Raw genomic sequence first — 24,597 nt, 5'->3', positions numbered from 1 at the left:
AGTAATGCTGGTCCCTTTTAATTAGTGCAGGGGTAGCCTCCTATTTCTAGTCAGGCTCTGGTTCTGTGTGAGTGGACTGACCAATTCATGCGTCTCAGGTGCATCAGTAAATGTTACACAAATGGTATTTTCAATATGAGCATTAAATGTAATTTGGCATCACTGCACTTGCCTGGTGCCATCCAGGCCTCATAGGGTTGTGAGTCTGTGGAATTTACAATCTCAAAGGGCAGCAGAATTAGATTTTCTTAAACAGGGTAAATGGTACCAGAGTCAGGGTGAAACATACACGTAGTGGCCACTTTATTAGGTACACCTGCTCATTAATGCAAATATCCAATTTGCCAAACATGTGGCAGCGACTCCACGCAGTAAAAGCATGCAGATATGGTCAAGGTTCAGTTATTGTTCAGATCAAACATCAGAATGAGGGAGAAAGGTGACTTTGACCGTGAAATGATTGTTAGTGCCAGATGGGGTGGTTTGAGTATCTCAGAAACCGCAGATCTCCTGGGGTTTTCACACACAACCGTTTCCAGAGTTTACAGAGAATGGTGCGAAAAGCAAAAAAAAACACATCCAGTGAGCGGAGGTTCTGTGGGTGAAAATCTCTTGTTAATGGGAGAGGTCAGAGGAGAAAGGCGAGGCTGGTTAAAGCTGACAGAAAGGCGACAGCAACTCAAATAACCACGCGTTACAACAGTGGTGTGCAGAAGAGCATCTCTGAATGCACAACACATTGATCAGAGAAGATTTACGAGGATGATCCTGGAATGCAGGGGCTAACATATGAGGAGCGTTTGTCGGCTCTTGGATTGTATTCATTAGAGTATAGAAGAATGAGAGGGGATCTCATAGAAACATTTTGAATGTTGAAAGGGTTGGACAGAGTAGATGTGGAAAGGTTGTTTCCCTTGGTGGGTGAGTCCAGGACAAGAGGCCACAGTCTTAGAATTAGAGGGTACCCAGTTAAAACAGAGATGAGGAGAAATTTTTTTAGCCAGAGGGTCGTGGATTTGTGGAATTCGTTGCCACACACAGCTGTGGAGGCCCGATCATTGAGGGTGTTTAAGGAGGAGATTGACAGGTATCTAATTAGTCAGGGTATCAAGGGATATGGGGAAAAAGCCAGAAATTGGAACTGGATGGGTGAATAGTTTAGCTCATGGGGGAGCTGCGGAGCAGACTCGATGGGCTGAATGGCCTACTTCTGCTCCTTTGGTCTTGTGATCTTGTGATCTTATGATCCTTGAAGTGGACGAACAGAAGACCATGAACGTACACTCAGTGGCCACTGTATGAGGTACGGGAGGTGCCCAATAAAGTGGTCACTGAGTGTACAGCAGAGGTTAGTCAGATTAGCCACGATTTTATTGAATGATGGAACAGAGAACAGGGCCTGAGTGGACTGTCTCTGTTCCTAATTCTTATGTTCCTACACTTACACATCTGCACATCCCGCAAAAAGAGAACCTGGAACAAATTGTAGAACCAGTAGAGAAAGAGCTGGACACAAACACGAGGAATTCTGCAGATGCTGGAAATTCAAGCAACAGACATAAAAAATGCTGGTGAACGCAGCAGGCCAGGCAGCATCTATTGGAAGAGGTACAGTCGATGTTTCGGGCCGAGACCCTTCGTCAGGACTTTTTGATTAGATTCCTTAAATTGGACAGAAACAATATTTAAGATTTAAGCCCCTCCCACCTTCAAATCTCTTACTAAAGTATCTCTTCTTTCGATTAGTCCTGACGAAGGGTCTCAGCCCGAAACGTCGACTGTATTTCTTCCTATAGGTGCTGCCTGGCCTGCTGTGTTCTACCAGCATTTTGTGTGTGTTGCTTGCACTTTAAGATTTGTAGCTTTACATAAGTTTGAAAGATTTTGTCCTCCGGCTCTGGCTAATGGCACGGATTGCTTCTCATTATCTTCGGCCTCAAGCACACAAGAACCATATTAATGACACCGACCACTCCAGCAGTACAGTCTGCACTGAGCTAAAAGCTCAGCTGATGCCAGACAAAAATCGAGAGTCCTCCGTCAGCATGTGATGGAAGCTGTTCTGTGTCTCAGCTCCCAGCTTTGCTCCCAATATCAGTTTGAGTAGTTGGTGGAGACTTCAAATGCAAAGGAACACACAAGGTGCTGAAGGAACTCAGTAGGTCTGAGAGAAGGGGAGGGTCAGCATTTCAGGTCAAGACACATCATCAGGACCAGTACTCAGGCCTCGACTGGGTGAGTCACAGCAGCAGCTAAACAGCATTCCCTGAATATTTATAATTTAGAAGTTCCAGTTGGTTCCTACATTGTGATATTCAGGTGCTCCACCTGTTCCATTACTGTGAATTGCCCTGTAATTTATAGCTTATAGTATTTGCAGATTTTTGGAACATTCACATTTAATAATATATATATGGTTGTACATCCTAAAATGTCCCAAAAGGTCCTTGTACAAGTGTTAGAACTGCACAACAAGGAAACTGGTTCTTCATGCCCTCCTGGCAGTCCTGATCAAGTTACCTGTATGAATTGGTCCCGTTTCTCTGTATTTATCCCATATTGCTCTAAGCCTTACCTATCTATTTAACTGTCCAAATGCCTTTTAAAGGTCATAACTGTATCTACCTCTACCACTTCTGGTAGCTCTTTCCATAAGAGTATTGTTCGACAAATCTAATAACCCTCCGCAATTAGATTTCTGAATTCATAAACACTACCTCACTATTTTTGCTCGCTTTTTGCACTAGTTACTTTTTTTAAAATATGTTTATTGTAATTTATAGTTTTATATGTATTGCACTATATTACTGTAGTCAAACAACAAATTTCATGACACATGTCAGTGATAATGAACCTGATTCTGATTCTAAACTAACACGGAGGTATGCTTTAGGTGAGACAGTGGCAGATGCAAGGGTCAGGGGTCAAACGGGTCAGGGGTCAAACGGGGCAGGGGTCAAACGGGGCAGGGGTTGGCCCCCAGTAATCATCTGAGAAATACGTGCATCCTGCAGTTATAGATAGTCTTGCTTATAGTCATAGTCATAGTCCTACTTTATTGATCCCGGGGGGAAGTTGGTTTTCATTACAGTTGCACCATAAATAATTAAATAGTAATAAAACCATAAATAGTTAAATAGTAATATGTTAATTATGCCAGGAATTTATATAAGGTTTACAATAATATACATGGTATTAAACAAGGCAAAGAGTATAAAACTACTCCGTTAAATCACATTGGCGAGCAAGTTCCAAGTCTGCAGTGTTACCAACCATAGCCAAGTATCCAGTACCTCCATGGCAATGCTTTGCATAGTCATTGACAATTGTGTTGAGTAACATTCAATTACAGAGTAATCTGGTTCAATTTTGAAAGGAAGAGTGATGAAATATTTGCAGCTCTCTTTACTTTGTCACCATATATATCATGAATATAAGCATGATTGAGTGTGAGAAAAACAAAACGAAAAATGTACATTTGGTTTGTGTTAAGCTGACAGGCTGTTTGCATCAAAATCATGTTCACTATTCAATATAACTTAACAGCAACTGACAGAAAATACTAATATCTACATAATATATTTTTGAAAATATGTCTGGCCTGCCTTCGAATCCTGTTATGGTGTAAGTCAAATAAACAGAGCTGTGGTGAGTTCTTTGAAAAGTTACCGAGTGAAGCTCCAACACTTTATAAATGCCAGCGGAGATGAAAGTTTCCACTGAAACTCATAACTGTCAACCAAACGCCTATGAGTTTGGTGATTTAACAGTTATTGCACCTTAAACACAAGAGTTTCTGCAGATGCTGGAAATCCAGAGCAACACACACACACACAAAATGCTGAGGAACGCAGCAGGTCAGGCAGCGTCTATGAAGAGGAATAAACAGTCTTGATGAAAGGCCCAAAACATTGACTGTTTATCTTTTTCCATAGATGCTGCCTGGCCCACTGAGTTCCTCCAGCATTTTGTGCAGTTACCGCACCTTACTGTGAAACTTTTTAATAAGAAGCATGAAAAGACAATGCATTTTTCTAAACCGTAAATACCCTGTTAGGGTGTTCAAGTGTTATATTTCCTTCTTTTTCAAGAGCACTCCTGGTTAGAGTCGAAAGACGGAAAGAAGTGTAACGTGGCCGGAGATATTGGAGCTGGCGCAGTGATGTCCTGAGCCCATGACAGGTGCTACATAAATGTAAGTGTTTCTCTACTTTGTGAACACACACCAGTCCTCAATGAGCGGTCAGTGATGGAAAGGGTGAGTAGCTTCGGGTCCTGGGGTATCAACATCACAGAGGAATTGTCCTGGGCCCAACACATTGATGCAATCACAAAGAAGGGATTCCAGCAGCTCTATTTCATTAGCAACTTAAGGAGATTTATTACATCACCACATCTTCTTCCATATACCCTCCACCAACAGATTTTTGAACGGTCCATAAACCCATGAACACTACTTTGTCGTTCCTCTTTGTTTGCATTATTTATTTATTTTTGTTAGTTGTAGTAACTTTGAGTATTTGCATTAAAACTAATCAATAAGACCTTTGCCTCAATATCTCCTTGCGCAATTGGATCCCAGATTTCCTCACTTGTAGACCCCAGTCAGTTTTCACATTGGTAACAACAGCTCCTCCACAATCTCCATCAGCACAGATGCACCTTAGCCCCCGCCCTACTCATTTTACACCTGTGAGTGTGTGGCTAAGCACAGCTCCATTGCCAAATTCAAGTTTGCTGACTTCAGTACTGTTGTGGGCTGAATCAAAGGTGGTGATGAATCAGCAGAGTGGGTATGTGGCCAGGTGGTTAAGGTATTGGACTAGCGACCTGAAGGTCGTGAGTTCGAGCCCCAGCCGAGGCAGCGTGCTGTGTCCTTGAGCAAGGCACTTAATCACACATTGCTCTGCAATGACACCGGTGCCAAGCTGTATCGGCCCTTGCCCTCCCCTTGGACAACATTGGTGTTGTGGAGAGGGGAGACTTGCAGCATGGGCAACTGCTGGTCTTCCATACAACCTTGCCCAGGCCTGCGCCCTGGAGAGTGAAGACTTTCCAGGTGCAAATCCATGGTCTCGCAATGAATCAACATACAGGAGGGAGATTGAAAATCTGCCTGAGTGGTGTCATAACAACCACCTCTCACTCAATGTCAGCAAAACCAAGTAACTGATTATAGACTTCAGGAGAGGGAAACCAGAGGTCCATGAGCCAGTTCTCATCAGTTAGTATCTCATCAGGTGAAGATAGCTAGCAACTTTAAATTCCTGGGTGTTACTGTTTCAGGGGACCTGTCCTGGATCCAGCACGTAAGAGCAATTGCAAAGAAAGCACGGCAGTGCCTCTACTTCCTAAAGAGTCTGCAGAGATTCAGCATGATATCTAAAACTTTGACAAACTTCTATAGTGTAGTGGAGGGTGTATTGACTGGCTGCATCACAGCCTGGTATGGAAACACCAATGCCTTTTGAATGGAAAGTCCTACCAAAGGCAGTGGATTCAGCCCAGTACAACCCACCCAGCCATTGAGCAGATCTACATGAAACACTGTTGTAGGAAAGCAGCGTACATCATCAGAGATCCCCACCACCCACACCGTGCCATCAGGTAGAAGGTACAGGAGCCTCAGGACTCGCACCACCAGATTCACCCCTTAACCATCAGGCTTTTGAGCACAAGGGGATAACTACACTCACTTGCCCCATCATCGAATGTTCCCACAAATAGGGGAGGAGAAGATGGCGGCGCAACGCATCGCGCACGGCCGCTCCGAAATGATATCAGTATTTGTTAAGTAGGTACCGTGCACAATCCTGGTTTGATGGAGACAGACGTGAGAAGCACGGAGGAACACCTGGAGAAACTTCTGAAATGCCTGCTTCACTGCCGCTGCTACTGTGCGATCGAGAACCTCCGGAGGGGAAGGTCCCAAATCCTCGACTTTGCCTATTGCCTGTTGCCGGGGTCGGGGTCGAAGCGCTCGGCAGAGATGGTGCTCGGTGCTTGGTGTCGGAGGGCTGGTCGGAGGCTCGAAGTTTTCAGACGGACTCAGAGTCGGACTGTGGTTGAGTGCTTCCAGGGTGCTGCATCGGCAAGTTTGCAGCGCTGGAGGTTCATGGCAGGGAGAGTTTTTCTTCCTTCTACGTCTGCGTGAGATGATGGGACTTTCGAGAGACTTTGAGATTTTTTTTTACCGTGCCCATGGTCTGTTCTTTATCAAATTAGGGTATTGCTTTGGACTGTTGTAAATATATGTTATAATTATGTGGTTTTTGTCAGTTTTTTAGTCTTGGTTCATCTTGTGTTTCTGTGATATCATTCTGGAGGAACATTGTATCATTTCTTAATGCATGCATTACTAAATGACAATAAAAGAGGACTGCGTGTCCTCATAATATAATCAATTATCTCACTTTTAAGGACTCTTTATCTCATTATTTATTGCTATTTATTTTTATTTGTAGTTGCACAGTTTGTTGTCTTCTGCACTCTGGTTGATCTTTCATTGATCTTGTTGTAGTTACTATTCCATAGATTTGCTGAGTATACCCACAAGAAAATGAATCTCAGGGTTGTATATGGTGACATTTTTGTACTTTGATAGTACTTTGGCATAGAACTTTTGAGCTTTATATTGCTGTCATAAAACAATAAATCATGTCATATAAGTCAGTGGTAATAAATCTGATTCTGATTCTAACACTGGTTTGTGTAAGTAATTTTTTTGACAGTGACAATGATTCCATAACTTTCATGGAGATCCTAGTTAAGCCAGTATTGATTTTAATTTGCCTAGACTGAAAATGGAAAATGCTGAACGACTCCAGCTGGTCAGACATCATCACGGAGTGAGGAATGGATTTAACATTATAGATCAGAGGCCTTTCATCTTGTGATACAACAACACAAGTCCTCTGCTACATTACAGTAGACATCTGAGTTCCAGGCAAGGACACACAACACATGCTATCTCGTAATTGCAGAAGCAAAAGGCCGTTGTTTTGGCATTTATTTTGTTGGCACCAGAATGTATGGTGACACTTGCACATCCCTGGGTGAGTTGGTTGTTAATGCAAACAATACATTTCATTGTGACTCTAGCATATTTCTACAGATATAGTCTCTACCGGCTCCATCAAGGGCACTGACCTTCCCAGCATTGAGGACATCTTCAAAAGGTAATACCTCAAAAAGACAGCATCCATCATTAAGGACCCCCCCCATCACCCAGGACATGCCCTTTTTTCATTTTTACTATCAGAGAGGGGGTACGGGAGCCCAATGACACACACTTAAAATTTAAGGAATGGCTTCTTCCCCTCTGCCATCAGATTTCCGAACAGACAACGAACCCATGAACACTACCTCTCTATCTTTGTTCCCCTTTGTGCACTACATATTTCATTCAATGTTTAAATATATTTCTTATTGTAATTTATAGTTTTTAATGCATTGCTCTGTATTGCTGGCACAAAACAACACATTCCATGAACTATGTCGGTGATATTAAACCTGATCCTGATTCTATATGTTTTGATGTATGCATGATACATAGGTCTGAGTCTGAACCTACAGCTGAATTAGTCAAGGGAGTCAGTTGAAGGTGTTTAAAGTGAATTATTTTTGCCCCAAGTAATATCGCTGATTTGAACAAACTAGGAAATTTGCAAAAATAAAGGAACCTGCCTTGCAGCTATTTGAAAATATTTTGCTAAATGGATCTGCAAAGTAACGGAATGGATTTTACACTCAATGAAAATTGTCAATGCTAACTGTGTCAGTGTTAGCTGTAACTCAACTTTTCATTACACTGTGAAACTGGCAGAATTTCCATGCATCTATACCGTAATGTGCTTTCAATGATACAGTGCTGATCCATCAGCTGCAGCCCTTTCCCCTCCAGTTTAAGGCAACTTAGCAAACTGATCAGATAGAACTGATAGGAGAGGAGTTAGTCCTGCTGTAAAGCCCCCTGAAAACAGCAAACTTTAGACCATTAAGACATTAAGAATTAGGCTCTCTAAAGGCATATGATTTAGGATTAGTAAATTGTGGGCTTGCTATGTAGGTGCTGGAAGCATGGCGCCTCTTTTGGGCTGCCCCCAGCATATTCTTGGACAGTGTTCGTCATTAAAGCAAATGACACATTTTACTATATGTTTTGATGTTTCAATATACATGTGACACATAAAAGTTAATCCTATTCACCATGCAATATCTACTGTGGTAAAATGTGCAGAAGGTACCAGTGGGATTGATGGAGCACCACAGATTCCCTGTAACTAAACAATCTGTTGACATATCTTCTATAGGTCAGCCCATTAATGAGATCTCTCAGGGGGAATTGACTACACGTCAGACAAGTGCTGCTGGTGGTCTTGGCAGGTGGGTACGTCTGTGAGCTTTTCACAGAATAACTCTTGAATAAACGTTAATTGCTAAAGTATGCAACCAACTCATTCGTAAGGCCAGTGATGTTGTGGGGATGGAACTGGACTCTCTGACGGTGGTGTCTGAAAAGAGGATGCTGTCCAAGTTGCATGCCATCTTGGACAATGTCTCCCATCCACTATGTAATGGACTGGTTGGGCACAGGAGTACATTCAGCCAGAGACTCATTTCACCGAGGTGCAACACAGAGCATCATAGGAAGTCATTCCTGCCTGTGGACATCAAACTTTACAACTCCTCCCTTGGAGGGTCAGACACCCTGAGCTAATAGGCTGGTCCTGGACTTATTTCCTGCATAAATAATTTACATATTACTATTTAACTATTTATGGTTTTATTACTATTTATTATTTATGGTGCAACTGTAACAAAAATCAATTTCCCCCGGATCAATAAAGTATGACTATGACTATGACTATGCAGACATTTTCCCAGGGCAGAAATGGCTAATAAGTGGGGGCATAATTTTAAGCTGATTGGAGGAAAGTATAGGAGTGGAATGTCATTGGGTAAGTTTTTTACACAGAGGATCATGGGTGCATGGAACGCCCTGCCAGGGATAGTGGTAGATGCAGATACATCATGAACCTTTAAAAACTCTTTGAGAGGCACATGGATGACAGAAAAATGGACGCTGTGTGGGAGGAAGGGTTGGAGTTATCTCAAAGTAGGTTGAAAGTTTGGTACAACATTGTGAGCTGAAGAGCCCATACTGTGCTGTAGTATTCTACGTTCTATCAGAGGGTGAAAGGTTTTGGATAAGATGCTACACCGAGTTCAGATAATGATAAACGGTCCAGCAACGTTGATCAGAGAAGAGAAAAGAATTCTCTTTCAGTCAACCATTCATCCTGCAGCCCATACAGGCCATTGGCCGTTAACCTAGTTACTCTCTGTGAGGACTGCTGTCTGCAAATTGGTTCCCAGTTTTCCTACATTAACAGAGACAATCAACAAAATAATTCATTGACTTGCAAACTTTTTGGGATGTCCAGCAGAAATGGAAGTAATATAAATTTTGATAAACACCATAAGAAATAGGAGCAGAATTAGGCCATTCAGTCCATCAAGTCTTCTCCACCATTTCATTATGGCTGATCCACTTTCCCTCTCAACCCCTTTCTTCTGCCTTCTTCCCATAATCTTTCACACCCTGGCTAATCAAAAACTCATCAGCCTCCACCTTAAATACACCCAATCACTTGGCCTCCAGAGCCGTCTATGGAAACAAATTCCACAGATTCACCACTTTCTGGCTAAAGAAAATCCTCCTCATCTCCATTCTAAATGGGCAAACCTTTATTTTGAGCCTGTGCTGTCTGGTCCTAGACACTCTCACTATAGGAAACATCCTCTCCACAGTCACCCTATCTAGGCCTTTCAACATTCAATAGGTTTCAATGAGATCCCTCTCATTCTTCTAAGTTCCTTCAAGTACAGACCCAGAACCACCAAACACTCCTTATACAATAATCCTTTCATTCCTGGAATCGTTCTCATGATGAGGAGCCCCAAACTGCTCACAATACTCCAAGCAAGGCCTCACCAGTGCCTTATAAAGCCTCAGCATCACATCCTTCCTTTTACATTCTATTTCTTTCAAAATGAATGCTAACCTTGCATTTGCCTTTCTCATCACTGACTCAATCTCCAAGTTAACCTTTAGAGAGTCCTGCATGAGGACTCCACCTTTTTCAATTTTCTCCCTGTTTAGAAAATAGTCTACGCTTTTATTTCTTCTACCAAAGTGCATGGCTATATACATCACTACACTATATTCCATCTGCCACTTCTTTGCCCATTCTCCTAATTTTAGTCCTTCTGCAGCCTCTCTACGTCCTCAGTACTCCATGCCCCTCCATCTACCTTCACATCGTCCACAAACTTGGCCACAAAGTTATCAATTCCTTCATCCAAATCGTTGACATATAATGTAAAAAGAAGCAGTTCCAACACAGACCCTTGCGGAACACCATGAGTCACCAGCAGCCAAGGAAAGGTTCGCTTTATTCCCACTCTTTGCCTCCTGCCAATCAGAGAGTTCTGTATCCATGCTAATATCTTTCCTGTGTAGCCCCCCGGTAAGCCTCAGGTTCGCTCAACTCGTTTTCGTCTAGGGGGGGCAGCCTTCAGCCCCACCAGACTGGGTAATCGAGTTTGTGTGGATGCTGTGTGATGTACCCCACCCCGCCAAATAACAGACAATACATCATATGTGATTAAATGATTACACTTTATAGATCTTACTGGAACTATGTAATTAATAGAGTTAAAATATAAAAGGAAAGTAAAAGGCGCCAAACTTATCAAAGTTCAACCACCTCGTGCACAACATTTGAAGCTCAATTAACAGAGTCTTCCTTCTACCATTCGATCCCCTCTGACCCCCTCGACCTGCCGCCTGGGACCAACCACGGTGGTCGACCAGATGCTCCACACAAGTCTGTCTTCATCTCCTCTCCTCGCCGAAGACCCTGGGCCTCGGGCTTCCGCTCGGGGTCCGTCCCATCGGCCAGCTTACAGCATCGCGTCCACTCTCTCTGTCCCCATCACGCCTTCTCCCCCAACACCCGTGAAAACAAGAGCTTACAGACACACAAGAAAGAATAGCATCTATCCCAATTGGTTTGTTCCCTCTCTTATCAATAATATAACCCAAACAAGCAGAGAGAGAGAGAACTCCTTACATCGCAGTTACTTCAGAAAAGCCATTTTAATTATAACATAACAAAGAAGCCATTTTGTTAGCCTCCACAGTAACATAAAAGAAGAAAACCCTTACACCTGTAATACCATGGGCTCTTATCTTATTAAACAGCCACATGTGTGGCACCTTGTCAAAGACCTTCTGAAAAACAAGTGATTGTGCAGATGCTAAAAATGCAGAATAATTGTGATAGTAAACTGCAGATTTATGGTTGCACGATCTGAAACCAAATATTCCTGGATAATTGACGTTTGGAAAGGACAGGTAAGGATAAACGATGATGTAATTCTGACAATGAAGGATGATTTTAGCTTGGTAGGTCGGGAAATAGAGTTAACCTTGGGTGGCAATCAAATGAGACCACGTATCCACAACCCACAGACGTGGAGAACAAGAGACCACAAAGAATAATTAGTAGAAAAACAAACAGCAGTGCACGAATAAACTCTTCTCGGGCTTCCAGCTGGATACATGAGTCAATTATAACCAATGTTTTGATGAGAAACTCTGCCATCTTCATCAGGACAAATACCCAGGCAAAAGATGAGCTGTTGTTCCATGACAGTAGTACTGATGGAAGTAGGAGTAGTTTAAAGGTCTTCTGAAATCAGCTCTGCTGTTCAAGAGGGTCTTTGTGTGTAGTTTTTCAATGATTCTGCTGTATTCCTTTGTCCCTCAACAAAATGAATCTCAGGGTAGTATACAGTGACACTTTATACTTTGAACTTTACATCTAAGCTTGCTGATAGAGCACATCTAGGTTGTAAAGTGAGCTGTAGGGGGTGGGTGGGGGCAAGAGTCCATAAAACAACAGAGACAGGTGATGGAAAGGCAGGAACCTGTGTATTTTCAAGATCTTGAATTCACATATTAGGCAATGTTCCTTTTTTCACCATGCAGTAAAATAGATGGGAGGAATTCAGATCCCACCATCTATCACACTGTTAGTGAACATTACATTCTAAACTTAGCAACTATATGACACAAATAATATTCATAAATGATAAAGGTTTTCCATTCCCGGAGTGCAGAGTCAAATCAAACAAGGGGGCCTTTAACCCATTGTACCTGTGCCTACTCTCTTAAGGAGATTTCCCATTAATCCCATTTGCCTGCTCTTTTCCTGATGTGCTGCTGATGTCCCCAGTTTAAAGAACTTACTCCAGGCAGTGCGTCCAAATCACAACTTCCAATATAAAACATCAAATTCTGCAAGTCACAATGGGGTGTTTAGGTGATTATTTAGGCAAGGTGTCAGCTAGTTTGCATCCATTACATAATCCCAAAGCAACCAAAGAATACATGGTGTAATTAAATACAAACAATGTGTATGAAGTGTACAGCTCTTCCTACTTACGCACTAAAACCCACCTGCCAGCCTTGGTGATGATCATTTCTGTGCCCGCCTCGTGAAATTTCTTCCAAAGTTCCTTTTCATGGAGATAAACCTTGATGTTCTCTATGCTCTGGAAGTGAATGGATGTCTTTAGTACTGTAAGCATTAACTTAATTCAAATTCCAATGGCTAACTTTTGAAACATTCTGTCATCAATCAATGGGATGCTTGACCACATCCTGTGATCACACGTTCACTAATGTATACAACATGTTCAGATCTTCCTCAGAAATCATCACCAAGACCTGGACAGTGGCACTGTAGCATAATGGTTTACATAATGCCACTAGAGTGCCAGCGATCTGGGTTCAATTTCACCACTGTCTGTAAGGAGTTTGTACGTTCTCCCTGTGACTGCGTGGGTTTCCTCCACGTGCTCCAGTTTCCTCCCCCAGTCCAAAGACGTACAGGTTAGTAGGTCACATGGGTGTAATTGGGCGGCGTGGGATTGTTGGGTCACAAGACCCTGTTACCCTGCTGTATCTCCAAATAGCTAATTAACTAAATAGATAGATAGGCAACACAACACCCATGCCAGGATGCTGTTCATCGACTATAGCTCAGCATTTAACACCATCATTCCCACAATCCTGATTGGTAAGTTACAGGACCTGGGCCTCTGTACCTCCCTCTGCAAATGGATCCTCGACTTCCTAACCGGAAGACCGCGATCTGTGTGGATTGATGATAATATCTCCTCCTCGCAGATGATCGACACTTGCGCACCTCAGGGCAGTGTGCTTAGCCCACTGCTCTACTCTCTCTATACCAATGACTATGTGGCTATGCATAACTCAAATACCATCTATAAATTTGCTAACAATACACTGTTGTTGGTAGAATCTCAGATGGAAATGAGAGGGCGTATAGGAATGAGATATACCAACTAGTGGAGTGATGACGCAGCAACAACCTTGAACAATATTTGTTGGCCATTTATAGACGTTACTGGCATTGGTGAGCACTCTAAACTAGAGTCATTTGAATCATAGCGTACTACAGCACAGAAACAGGCCCTTTGGCCCATCTAGTTTATGCTGGACTGTTAAATTTCCTAGTCTCATTGACTCACACCTGGACTATAGCCCTCTATACCCCTCCTATCCAAGAACCTGATCCAAACTTCTCTGAAACGTTGAAATTGAACCCACATCCAGCAATTTCTCTGGCAGCTCATTCCACACTCTCACCACCCTCTGAATAAAAAATCTCCCCCTCAAGTTTTTCTTAAATATTTTATGTTTTACCTATGATGCCTAGATCCAGTCTCACCCAACCTCACTGGAAAAAGTCTGCTCATACACTGATAATAAAAAGAATTCCCTCCCCACCACCCCCCACCCCACAGAAGTTTTCATGTTTTATTGTTTTACAACATTGAATCACATTGGAGTTATTTTGGCTTTTTTTAAAACACTGATCAACAGAAAAAGACTCTTCCATGTCAAAGTGAAAATAGATCTCTACAAAGTGATCTAAATTAATCACAAATATAAAACACAAAATAATTACTTTACCCTATTCTTGCCGAACAATTGATACTAGAGCGCACAATCATCACAGCCATATTTGATTCTGCGCTTCGCGCTCCCTGGAGTACAAATCAATAGTAAATATTAAAAATTTAAATTATAAATCATACATGGAAAATAGAAAAGGGAAAGTAAGGTACTGCAAAAAAAACCGAGAGGCAGGTCCGGATATTTGGAGGGTACGGCCCAGATCCAGGTCAGGATCCGTTCAGCAGTCTTATCACAGTTGGAAAGAAGCTGTTCCCAAATCTGGCCGTACGAGCCTTCAAGCTCCTGAACCTTCTCCCGGAGGGAAGAGGGATGAAAAGTGTGTTGGCTGAGTGGGTCGTATCCTTGATTATCCTGGCAGCACTGCTCCGACAGTGTGCAGTGTAAAGTGAGTCCAAGGACGGAAGATTGGTTTGTGTGATATGCTGGGCTGTGTTCATGATCTTCTGCAGCTTCTTCCGGTCTTGGACAGGACAACTTCCATATCAGGTTGTGATGCACCCTAGAAGAATGCTTTCTACGGTGCATCTATAAAAATTAGTGAGGGTTTTAGGGGACAGGCCAAATTTCTTTAGCTTTCTCAGGAAGCAAAGGCACTGGTGGGCCTTCTTGGCAGTGGACTCTGCTTGGTTGGACCAAATCAGGACACTTGTGATATTGACCCTGAGGAACTTAAAGCTTTTGACCTGTTCCACTTGTGCACCACCGATGTAAATGGGGTCATGCGGTCCGCTACTCCTTCTGAAGTCAACAACCAATTCCTTCGTCTTGCTGACGTTGAGGGATAGGTTATTGTCTTCGCACCATGCCACCAGGTTCTTAATTTCCTCTCTGTACTCAAACTTGTCACTACCCGAGATATAGCCTACAACTGTGGTGTCATCAGTAAACTTATATATTGAGTTCGATGGAAACTTGGCTACACAATCATGGGTGTACAGTGAGTACAGCAGGGGGCTGAGTACACAGCCTTGTGGGGCACCGGTGCTCAGAGTGATTGTAGAGGAGAGCTTGTCCCCTATTTTTACAGCCTGGGTCCTGTCTGTGAGGAAGTTGAAGATCCAGCTGCAGATCTGAGTGCTAAGGCCCAGGTTCCGGAGCTTAGGAATCAGTTTATTTGGAATGAAGGTATTAAAGGCAAAGCTGTAGTCAATGAAAAGGAGCCTCACATATGCGTCTTTATTCTCCAGGTGTTCTAAGGAGGAATGTAGGGCCAGAGAGATGGCATCTGCTGTTGACCTATTGCTCCGGTAGGCGAATTGCAAAGCGTCGAGGTTGACCGGTAGTCTGTCGTTGATGTGTGCCATAACCAATCTCTCGAACCACTTCATAGCAATTGATGTCAGAGCCACAGGTCGATAGTCATTCAGGCATGCCACCTTGCTCTTCTTCCGCTCCGGGATTATCGTTGCCTTCTTAAAGCACGAGGGGATCTTAGACTGAAGCAAGGAGCAGTTGAAGATGTCAGCAAACACTCCAGCTAGCTCGCTTGCACAGGCCTGGAGAACTCGTCCCGGGACACCATCTGGGCCCGTCGCCTTCCTTGGATTTATCTTCAGGAAGGCCCTTCTAACGTCCTCCTTGGTGATGATGAATCTCGATGCCACCAGGTCCGGTTCATCCGGAGGGAGCGAGACACTCCTCTTCTGTTCGAATCTTGCGTAGAATACGTAATTAATTACATAAGTATTCACCCCCTTTAATATGACACACCAAATCATCACTAGTGCAGCCAGTTGGTTTTAGAAGTCACATAATTAGTTAAATATAGATTACTGTGTGCAGTCAAGGTGTTTCAATTGATTGTAGTGAAAAAAATACACCTGTATCGGGAAGGTCCAACTACTGGTGAGTCAGTACCCTGGCAAAAACTACGGCATGAAGACAAAAGTAACTCCGTGAAAAGGTTATTGAAAAGCACAAGTCAGGAGATGGATACAAGAAAATTTCTAAGTCACTGAATATCTCTTGGAGTACAGTTATGACAATCATCAAGAAATGGAAAGAATATGGCACAGCTGTAAATCTGCTTAGAGCAGGCCGTCCTCAAAAACTGAGTGACTGTGCAAGAAGGGGACCAGTGGGAGGCCACCAAGAGACCTATGACAACTCTGGAGGAGTTACAAGCTTCAGTGGCTGAGATGAGAGAGACTGAGCATACAACAACTGTTGCCCGGGTGCTTCACCAGTCACAGCTTTATGGGAGAGTGGCAAAGAGAAAGCCACTGTTGAAAAAACTCACATGAAATCTTATCTAGAGTTTGCCAGAAGGCATGTGGAAGACTCTGAAGTCAGCTGGAAGAAGGTTCTATGATCTGATGAAACCAAAATTAAGCTTTTTGGCCATCAGACTAAATGCTATGTTTGGCGTAAGCCAAACACCGCACATCAACATAAACACACCATCCCTACCGGTGGCTGCATCATGCTGTGGAGATGTTTCACTGCAGCAGGCCCTGGAAAGCTTGTGAAGGTAGAGGGTAAAATGAATACAGTAAAATACAGGGAAATCCTGGAGGAGAACTTGTTGCAGTCTGCAAGAGAACTGCAACTTGGGAGAAGATTTGTTTTCCAGCAAGACGCTGAACCCAAGCATAAAGTCAAAGCTACACGGGAATGGCTTTAAAAAAATAACAAAGTTAATGTCCAGGAGTGGTCAAGTCAGAGTCCAGACCTCAATCCAAATGAGAATTTGTGGCTGGACTTTAAAAGGGCAGTTCACTCACGGTGCCCAAGCAATCTGACAGAGCTTGAGCAGTTTTGTAAAGAATGGGGAAAAGTTGCATTGTCCAGATGTGCATAGCTGATAGAGACTCAAGGCTGTAATTGCTGTCAAAGGTGCACCTACTAAATATAGACTTGAAAGGGGTGAGTAATTATGCAATCAATTATTTTGTGTTTAATAATTGTAATAAAATTAGACTAATTTGTCAAAATTTGTTTTCACTTTGACATGAAAGAGTCTTTTCTGTTGATCAGTGTCAAAAACAGCCAAATTAAATCCACTGTAATTCAATGTTGTAAAACAATAAAACATGAAAATTTCCAAGGGGAGGTGTGGATACTTTTTTTGTAGTACCCTATGGTAGAGCAGAGTCAATGGGCTGAATGGCTGAATTCTGCTCCAATGTCTTATGATTTAATTATCTCTACGTCTCATAATTTGTATACCTCTATTAAATCCTCCCTCATTCTCTACACTCCAAGGAATAAATTCCTAAAAGAGGCACATTGGATTCAACCATGTTGCTGGGTCAGCATTCAGGTACAAACCTGATGGGTAAGGACAGCAGACCTGTTTCCCTGAAGGACTTCATTGAAACAGGCATGTTTTTTAACTCAATGTAATATTTTTTAATGAATATAAAACATTACAGCACAGCACAGGCTCTTCAGCCCACGTTGTTATGTTGACCTTTTAACCAACTCTAAGATCATTCTGAACCTTCAATTTTCTGTCATCTATGTGCCTATCTAGGAGTCTCTTAAATGCCTTTAATATACTATATCTGTCTGAACCACCAAGCCTGGCAGGCTTCTCTTTGTGGGGGGAAAAATATACCTTACCTCTAACTTCCCCCTCACTCCAAACCTTCCTTCAATCACCTTAAAATTATGCCCTTTGTATTCATCATTTTCTCTCTGGGGGAGAGAAGGTGCTGGCTGTCCACTAGATCAATGTCTCTTATCATCTTGTACACCTCTATCAAGTCAGCTCTCATCTTCCTTTGATCCAAAGAGAAAAGCCCTAGCTCACTTGACCTCTCCTCACAAGACATGCTCTGTAATCCAGGCAGCATCCTGGTAAATCTCCTCTGCATCCTCTCTAAAGCTTTCACATCCTTCTTCTAATGAGGTGACCAGAACTGAGCACAATATTCCAAGTGTGGTCCTACCAGGGTTTTATCAAGCTGCTGCATTACTGCGTGGAGATTTATATTCAACAATGCAATAAAGCTGCAACATTAAGTCACAGAACTCCGCCACGGATGGTCCTGACCCCAGCTATGAAAGGAGGAGGATTGGGCATGGGGATAGCAACCCCATCCTGTTAAAAACCCAGAGCTACCAAAACTTCAACAGAAGCTCCAAAGACCTCAACCTTGGGAGAGGAAGGATCTTCACCTAGAAGACGTATAAATTCGTGTGGTGAAAGTGGAAGCCATAGGGCCAATTAACCTTCAACCCAGGACTGAGTATTCTGGTGAATTGTTGTCAGCAGCCTATGCCCAGCAGGGGTGATGGGTTTAAGAAGAATTAAGTCTCAGCTTTATTTTATTGATGAATTTAAATTCTCCACTGCAGTGGTAGAATTGGAATTCATAACTCTAGATCACAAGTACAAATCTCCAGCTGCTGGTCCACAGATCTAACTTACACCCTTAATTTGGAAAACCAAATGTTCCAGATTTTCCTTTTTTATCTTTTTCTAGCTTCTTGTTTTTTTTCCTCTATTTTTATCCTTCTTTCCCACGAGCTGAATATGGGTTACTCCTGTTCCCTGTCAGGCTGAGGGCAGGCTTGGTAAGAGCTGGCCCACATTGCACTGGAATGGATGACAGCATCTGGGATTTCTGAGACTCACTGCTGAAGGCACAGTAACTGGAAGGCTGGCTAAATCCGGGTTCTTGGACTCTGAATCCAAGCCAGAAATGGACATCTATGTTTACTGGGAGTCAAAGGAGCCCGTTGAAAAAGTACAGCTGCAAGTTACCCCTGAATCTAGAGACAATCGCCAGTTTCTATGGTTGAACAATTTATTGGAGATGCTGCAGTGCAGAGTGAGTTACTGGCACAGTGATATCTGGTGAAAATGTGGATCACGTCACCTGGTCTCCTCTACCCTGATTATAGCATACCACAAGGACCAGTTTATGGAGGAAACCAGTAATATTGAACCTGAAAGAACATCTTGTACAGTCTCAACATTTGCAACATGTATTGTTATTATTGTCACCAGACACCACAAGATGCTTGCCAGTTTGGAATTGTACACAAACACGTATAGAAGGGGAATTACTGCTGAAGAAGTAAATATTAAGTGTGCTTTATTAGGTCATAAAGAAGAAATTACCAATGATGGGTTCGGAGTGAATGTGTGTGGAGGATGAGATAACTGACAGTCAGCCGCGAATGGGAAGGAGTGCCTGAAAAGACAGATTCAGGAACATGGTAGATACAAGAAAGATCATGAAGTGGTAGAAGTTGCCAACCCAGTTGTAAGTGGAGAACTCTGAGTGGAGAGTAAAGATTTTGGAAGCAGAAAATCCTGGAAATACTTAGTAGATCAGTCAGTTAGAAAGGGGAAAGTTAATATTTCAGGTTGGACACCTGGAGTCTCCAGAACCCTTTGATTTTAGTTCATGATCATTGTTCTGGGAATGGATCAGATCTGAAGTTTTCAGTACATGATCATTGTTCTGGGAATGGATCAGATCTGAAGTTCTCAGTACGTGATCATTATCCTGGGAATGGTTCAGACCTCCAGTTCTCAGACTTGATTTCAAATTTATCCTTCCATGGGCCTCCAGTTCTACAAAACTAGAAGAATTATGGTTTCCTCTAATTCTCATCCTTCTGTATCCATTGTCTGTGACAGAGTGAGAGCAAGGTTCCTGATGTAATCTCACTTTCAAAGAATCTACAAATCGTGTTTCCAGCTTTATTTATTTACTTATTTGCTTATTACTATTATTTTAGTTTTCTGTGTACTTGCACAGTTTGTCAATCTTTGTGTGTAGTTTTTCATTGGTTCTGTTGTATTTCTTTGTTCTACTGTGAATGCCCACAAGAAAATGAATCTCAGAGTTGCATATGCATAATGTACTTTGATAATAAATTTACATTAACGAGGACAATGAGGAAAGGGTTAATTTGGCCGTCCGTTATCCATCTGTAATAGTGACTTCATCTTCCTCCATCTGCAGACACTACCTGGGCATTTCCAGCAATATTCTTTCGGTTTTAGGTCTCAGCAACAATTCTGACCTGTATTTTGCAACTTTAACTTAGACCATAAGAACATAAGATATAGGAGCAGAATTAGGACATTTGGGTGATCGAGGTCTGCTCCATTTCATCATGGCTGATCAATTTTTTTCTCTCAGCCCCAATCTCCTGCCTTCTCCCCATAACCCTTCATGCCCTGACCAATCAAGAATCGATCAACCTCTTCCTTAAATATACATACAGACTTGGCCTCCGCAGCTGCCTGTGGCAACGAATTCCACAGATTCATGACACTCTGGCTAAAGAAAATCCTTCTCACCTCTGTTCTAAAAGGACGCCCCTCTATTCTGAGGCTGTGTCCTCTGGTTTTAGACATTCCCACCATAGGAAACATCCTCTCCACATCCACTCTGTCAAGGCCTTTCACCATTCAATAGATTTCAATGAGGTCACTCCTCATTCTTCTGAATTCCAATGAAAACAGGCCCAGAACCATCAAATGCTTTTCGTACATCAAGCCATTCAATCCTGGAATCATTTTTGTGAACCTTCTTTGAACCCTCTCCAGTTTCTAAGATAAGGACCCCCAAAATGCTCACAACACTCCAAGTGAGGCCTCACCAGTGCTTTATAAAGTCTCAACATTACATCCTTGCTTTTATATTCTAGTCCTCTTGAAATGAATGCTAACATCACAGTTGCCTTCCTCACCACAGACTCAACCTGCAAGTTAACCTTTAGGGAATCCTGCACAAGGACTCCCAAGTCCCTTTTCACCTCAGATTTTTGCATTGTCTCTTCACTTAGAAAATAGTCAACCCTTTCATTTCTTCTATCTAAGTACATGACCATACACTTCCAGACACTGTATTCCAACTCAAAACAAACTGGCCCTCCACCTACCTATCTTCGTATCTTCTTCAAACTTTGGAACAAAGTCATCAATTCCATTATCCAAATCAGTGACATATGATGTAAAAAGAATGGGTCCCAATGCAAACCCCTGTGGAACGCCACTAGTAACTGGCAGCCAACCAGAAAAAGGTCCCTTTATCCTCACTCTTTGCCTCCTGCCAATCAGCCATTGCTTTATCTATGCTCGAATCTTTCCTATAATACCATGGGCTTGTAGATTGTTTAGCAGCCTCATGTGTGGAACTTTGTCAAAAGCCTTCTGAAAATCCAAGTACACAACATCAACTGATTCTCCTTTGTCTATCCTGCTAGTTATTTCTTCAAAATTCCAACAGATTTGTCAGGCAAGATTTTCCCTTGAGGAAACCATGCTGACTAAAGGCCTATATTATCATGTGCCTCCAAGTACCCCAAAACCACATCCGTAATCATTGACTTCAACACGTTCCCAACCACTGAGGTCAAACTAACTGGCCAAAAACTTCCTTTCTTCCTTCTTGAAGAATAGACTGACATTTGCAATTTTCTAGTCTTCCAGAACCATTCCAGAATTTAGTGATTCTTGAAAGATCATTACTAATACTTCCACAGTTTCTTCAGCCACCTCTTTCAGAACCCTGGGGGTACACCATCTGGTCCAGGTGACTTGCCTACCTTCAGACCTTACAGTTTCCCAAGAACCTTCTCTCTAGTTATGGTAACTTCACACACTTTGTGACCCCTGACTCCTGGAGCTTCCACCCTTCTGCTAGTGTCTTCCACAGTGAAGATTGATGGAAAATTCTGATTTAGTTCATCCACCATTTCATTGTCCCCCATTACTACCTCTCCTGCATTGTTTTCCAGTGGTTTGATATCCACTCTTGCCTCTCTTTTACACTTTATGTATTAAAGAAACTTTTGGTATCCTCTTTAATATTATTGGCTAGCTTACTTTTGTATTCTACCTTTAACTTCTTAATGACTTTTTAGTTGCCTTCTGTTTGATTTTAAAAGCTTCCCAATCCTCTAACTTCCCACTAATTTTTGCTCTATTATATGCCCTCTCTTTGGCTTTTATGTTGGCTTTGATTTATCTTATTAGTCACATTCGGGTCATCTTTCCTTTAGAATACTACTTCTTCTTTGAAATGTATATATCCTGTGTCTTCTGAATTGCTGTCAGAAATTCTAGCCATTGCTGCTCTGCCATCATCCCTGTCGGTGTTCCTTTGCAATCAATTCTCGTCAACTCCTCTCTCATGCCCCTGTAATTCCTTCCACTGTAATACTGATACACCTGACTTTAGATTCTACTTCTCAAATTTCAGGGTGATTTTGATCATATTATGATCACTTGCCTCTAAGGGTTCTTTTACCTTATGGTCTCTAATCAATTCTGATTTATTGCACAACACTCAATCCAGAATATCTAAAACCTCTCATGAGCTCAAAAAAGCTCTAAAAAGCCATCTCACAGGCGTTCTAGAAATTTCCCCTCTTGATATCCAGCACCAACCTGATTTTCCCAAGCTACCTGCATGTTGAAATCTCCCATGTCTTTTGTAACATTGCCCTTTTTGTCCCTGACAGAAACACCCACCCTACCGAACGCACCACCCACAATCTCTGCAATTTAAAACTAACTTCTTTTCCCACTTCCCCAGTTCTTGTGAAGGGTCTTCAATGCAAAATATTAACTCTGTTTCCCTTCCCACAGATGCTGCCTGACCAGCTGAGGATCTCCAGCACTTTCTGTTTTTATTTTAGTAAAGAGCCTGGATTTGCAGCATCTGCAGTATTTTGCTGTTACTGAGTTTATAGAGGGTGTGAAATGGAAGGTCAGCAAGAAGGGCCCTGGTAAAGTCTGAGCCGGAGGTTACAAAGGCAAGAGTTTCCCAACCAATGAGGATAAGCACGTGAGATCCAGGGATCAAAAAAACAAGTAATTCTGCAGATGCAGGAAATCCAGAGCAACACACTCTAAATTCTGGAGGAACTCAAAATAAAGGTGTTGGCCACCCATTTTAATTCTACTTCCTATTCCCATTCTGAGATGTTGGTCCATGGCTCCCTCTACTCCCACGATGAGGCCACTCCCAGATTGGAGGAGCAACACCTCATATTCCAACTGGGTGGCCTCCAACCAGACGGCATTAACATTGATTTCTCTAACTTCTGGTAATTTCTCCCCCTTTTCCCCTTCTTTTTTTCTCCATTCTCCATTCTGGGTCCCCCTCTTACCCTACCTAATCTCCTTACCTGTCCATTACTTCCTTCTGGTGCCCCTCTTCCTTCCCTTTCTCCCATGGTTCACTCTCCTCTCCTATCAGATCCCTCGTCCTTCAGGCCTTTACCTCTTCCACCTATCATCTGCCAGCTTCTTACTTCATCCTCCCTCCCCCACCCTTCTTCCTTACCCCCAGCAGGCTTCACCTATAACCTGCCATCTTGTACTCCTTCCCCTTCCCCCTACATTTTTATTCTAGCTTTCTCCCCTTCGTTTCCTGTTCTGATGAAGAGTCACAGCCCCAAACGTCGACTGTTTATTTTTTTATTGAGATACAGTGCGGAATAGGCCCTTCTAGCTCTTTGAGCCATGTTACCCAGCAATCTCCCAGTTTAATCCCAGCCTAATCATAGGACGGTTTACAATGACCAGTTAACCTACCAACCGGTTCATCTCTGGACTTTCGGAGGAAACCAGAGCACCTGGAGTAAACCCACGCGGTCCAGGGCAGACTGTACAAATTCTTTACTGGCAGTGATGGGAATTGAACCTGAGCGGCTGGGACTGTAAAGCAATGTGCTCCCCTCTGTTGACCCGCTGAGTTCCTCCAGCATTTCGTGTGTATTACTCTGGAGGTCCCGAGATGAAATGAGGGTTCTCGGCGAGGGATTGGGTGAAGATTTGAAGCTCAGATTGAAGTATAACAATGCACTTCAATGTGTAAAGTTGAGCAGCATACACGGAAGGAGAAAGAAATAGGAGCGGAATAGTTACTGGGAAGAATGAGGTGGATTCAGTCTAACAAGCCTGTGTTATTCCACGTGAAGGGACAGATGATGCTTCCTTACCTGGTCAGGGTCCTGTCCCTGTGGACTGTCTGGAGACATGCTGCTCGCCCCTGGTGCTCCGTGCCCTGGGGACTGCAGGTTATGCTCCCCGTGTCCATCCACTTGAGCTGCTGCATAGCTCTCCTCACTTTCTGTCGCAGTCTTTTCTTGCAGCATCTCCTAATGAAATAGCACACATGTACTCACTGTGGGACAACATGTACACAAGGTTTGGTTGCTATGATCAAATAGACACTCAGGTTACACTCTCAACTGAGTTTTACCAGTCATATGCATGACTAGGCCATGAATCCTTGTTTGTTTTTTGCTAACGTCCCTTTCCGTCTTTCTTCCATGAGCGTGAACTCTCTGAGCTGCACTGATTCACTTTGGAAGAGGAAAGATACAGATTTTGGAGACCGGGCACAAGGAGTGGGATTAATTGGTGAACTCCATCAAAACTGTGAAGGGCTGATGGTCCAACTAATTCAATGATGTTAAATCAGAACACATTATGCAGAAAATCCACCTTTGGGATTACTCTTAACATCAACAAGAAGTTGAATAGTTAAACAATGTATGACACCCACTTGTTTATTAATTACAACCATGAGGCTCCCGAA

The 24,597-nt window shown here is 42.7% G+C and overlaps 1 protein-coding gene across 1 annotated transcript in view; it reads right to left on the bottom strand.

The window, feature by feature from the left end:
- Positions 1 to 24,151, bottom strand: part of tbx4 (T-box transcription factor 4) — a 107,197-nt gene extending 83,046 nt beyond the window's left edge. Inside the window, exons 1-2 of the mRNA XM_063031730.1 lie at positions 23,996 to 24,151; positions 12,530 to 12,624 (exon numbers count right to left, since the gene is read on the bottom strand). Of these exons, the coding sequence (XP_062887800.1) occupies positions 12,530 to 12,624; positions 23,996 to 24,151 (251 nt within the window). The remainder of the gene's footprint in view (positions 1 to 12,529; positions 12,625 to 23,995) is intronic.
- Between the last annotated feature and the right edge of the window lie 446 nt (positions 24,152 to 24,597).

The sequence above is a fragment of the Mobula hypostoma genome, chromosome 23 (genome assembly GCF_963921235.1).
Source record: "Mobula hypostoma chromosome 23, sMobHyp1.1, whole genome shotgun sequence".
Classification (NCBI taxonomy): Eukaryota; Metazoa; Chordata; class Chondrichthyes; order Myliobatiformes; family Myliobatidae; genus Mobula; species Mobula hypostoma.
This window is presented reverse-complemented; position numbering and strand designations above follow the sequence as displayed.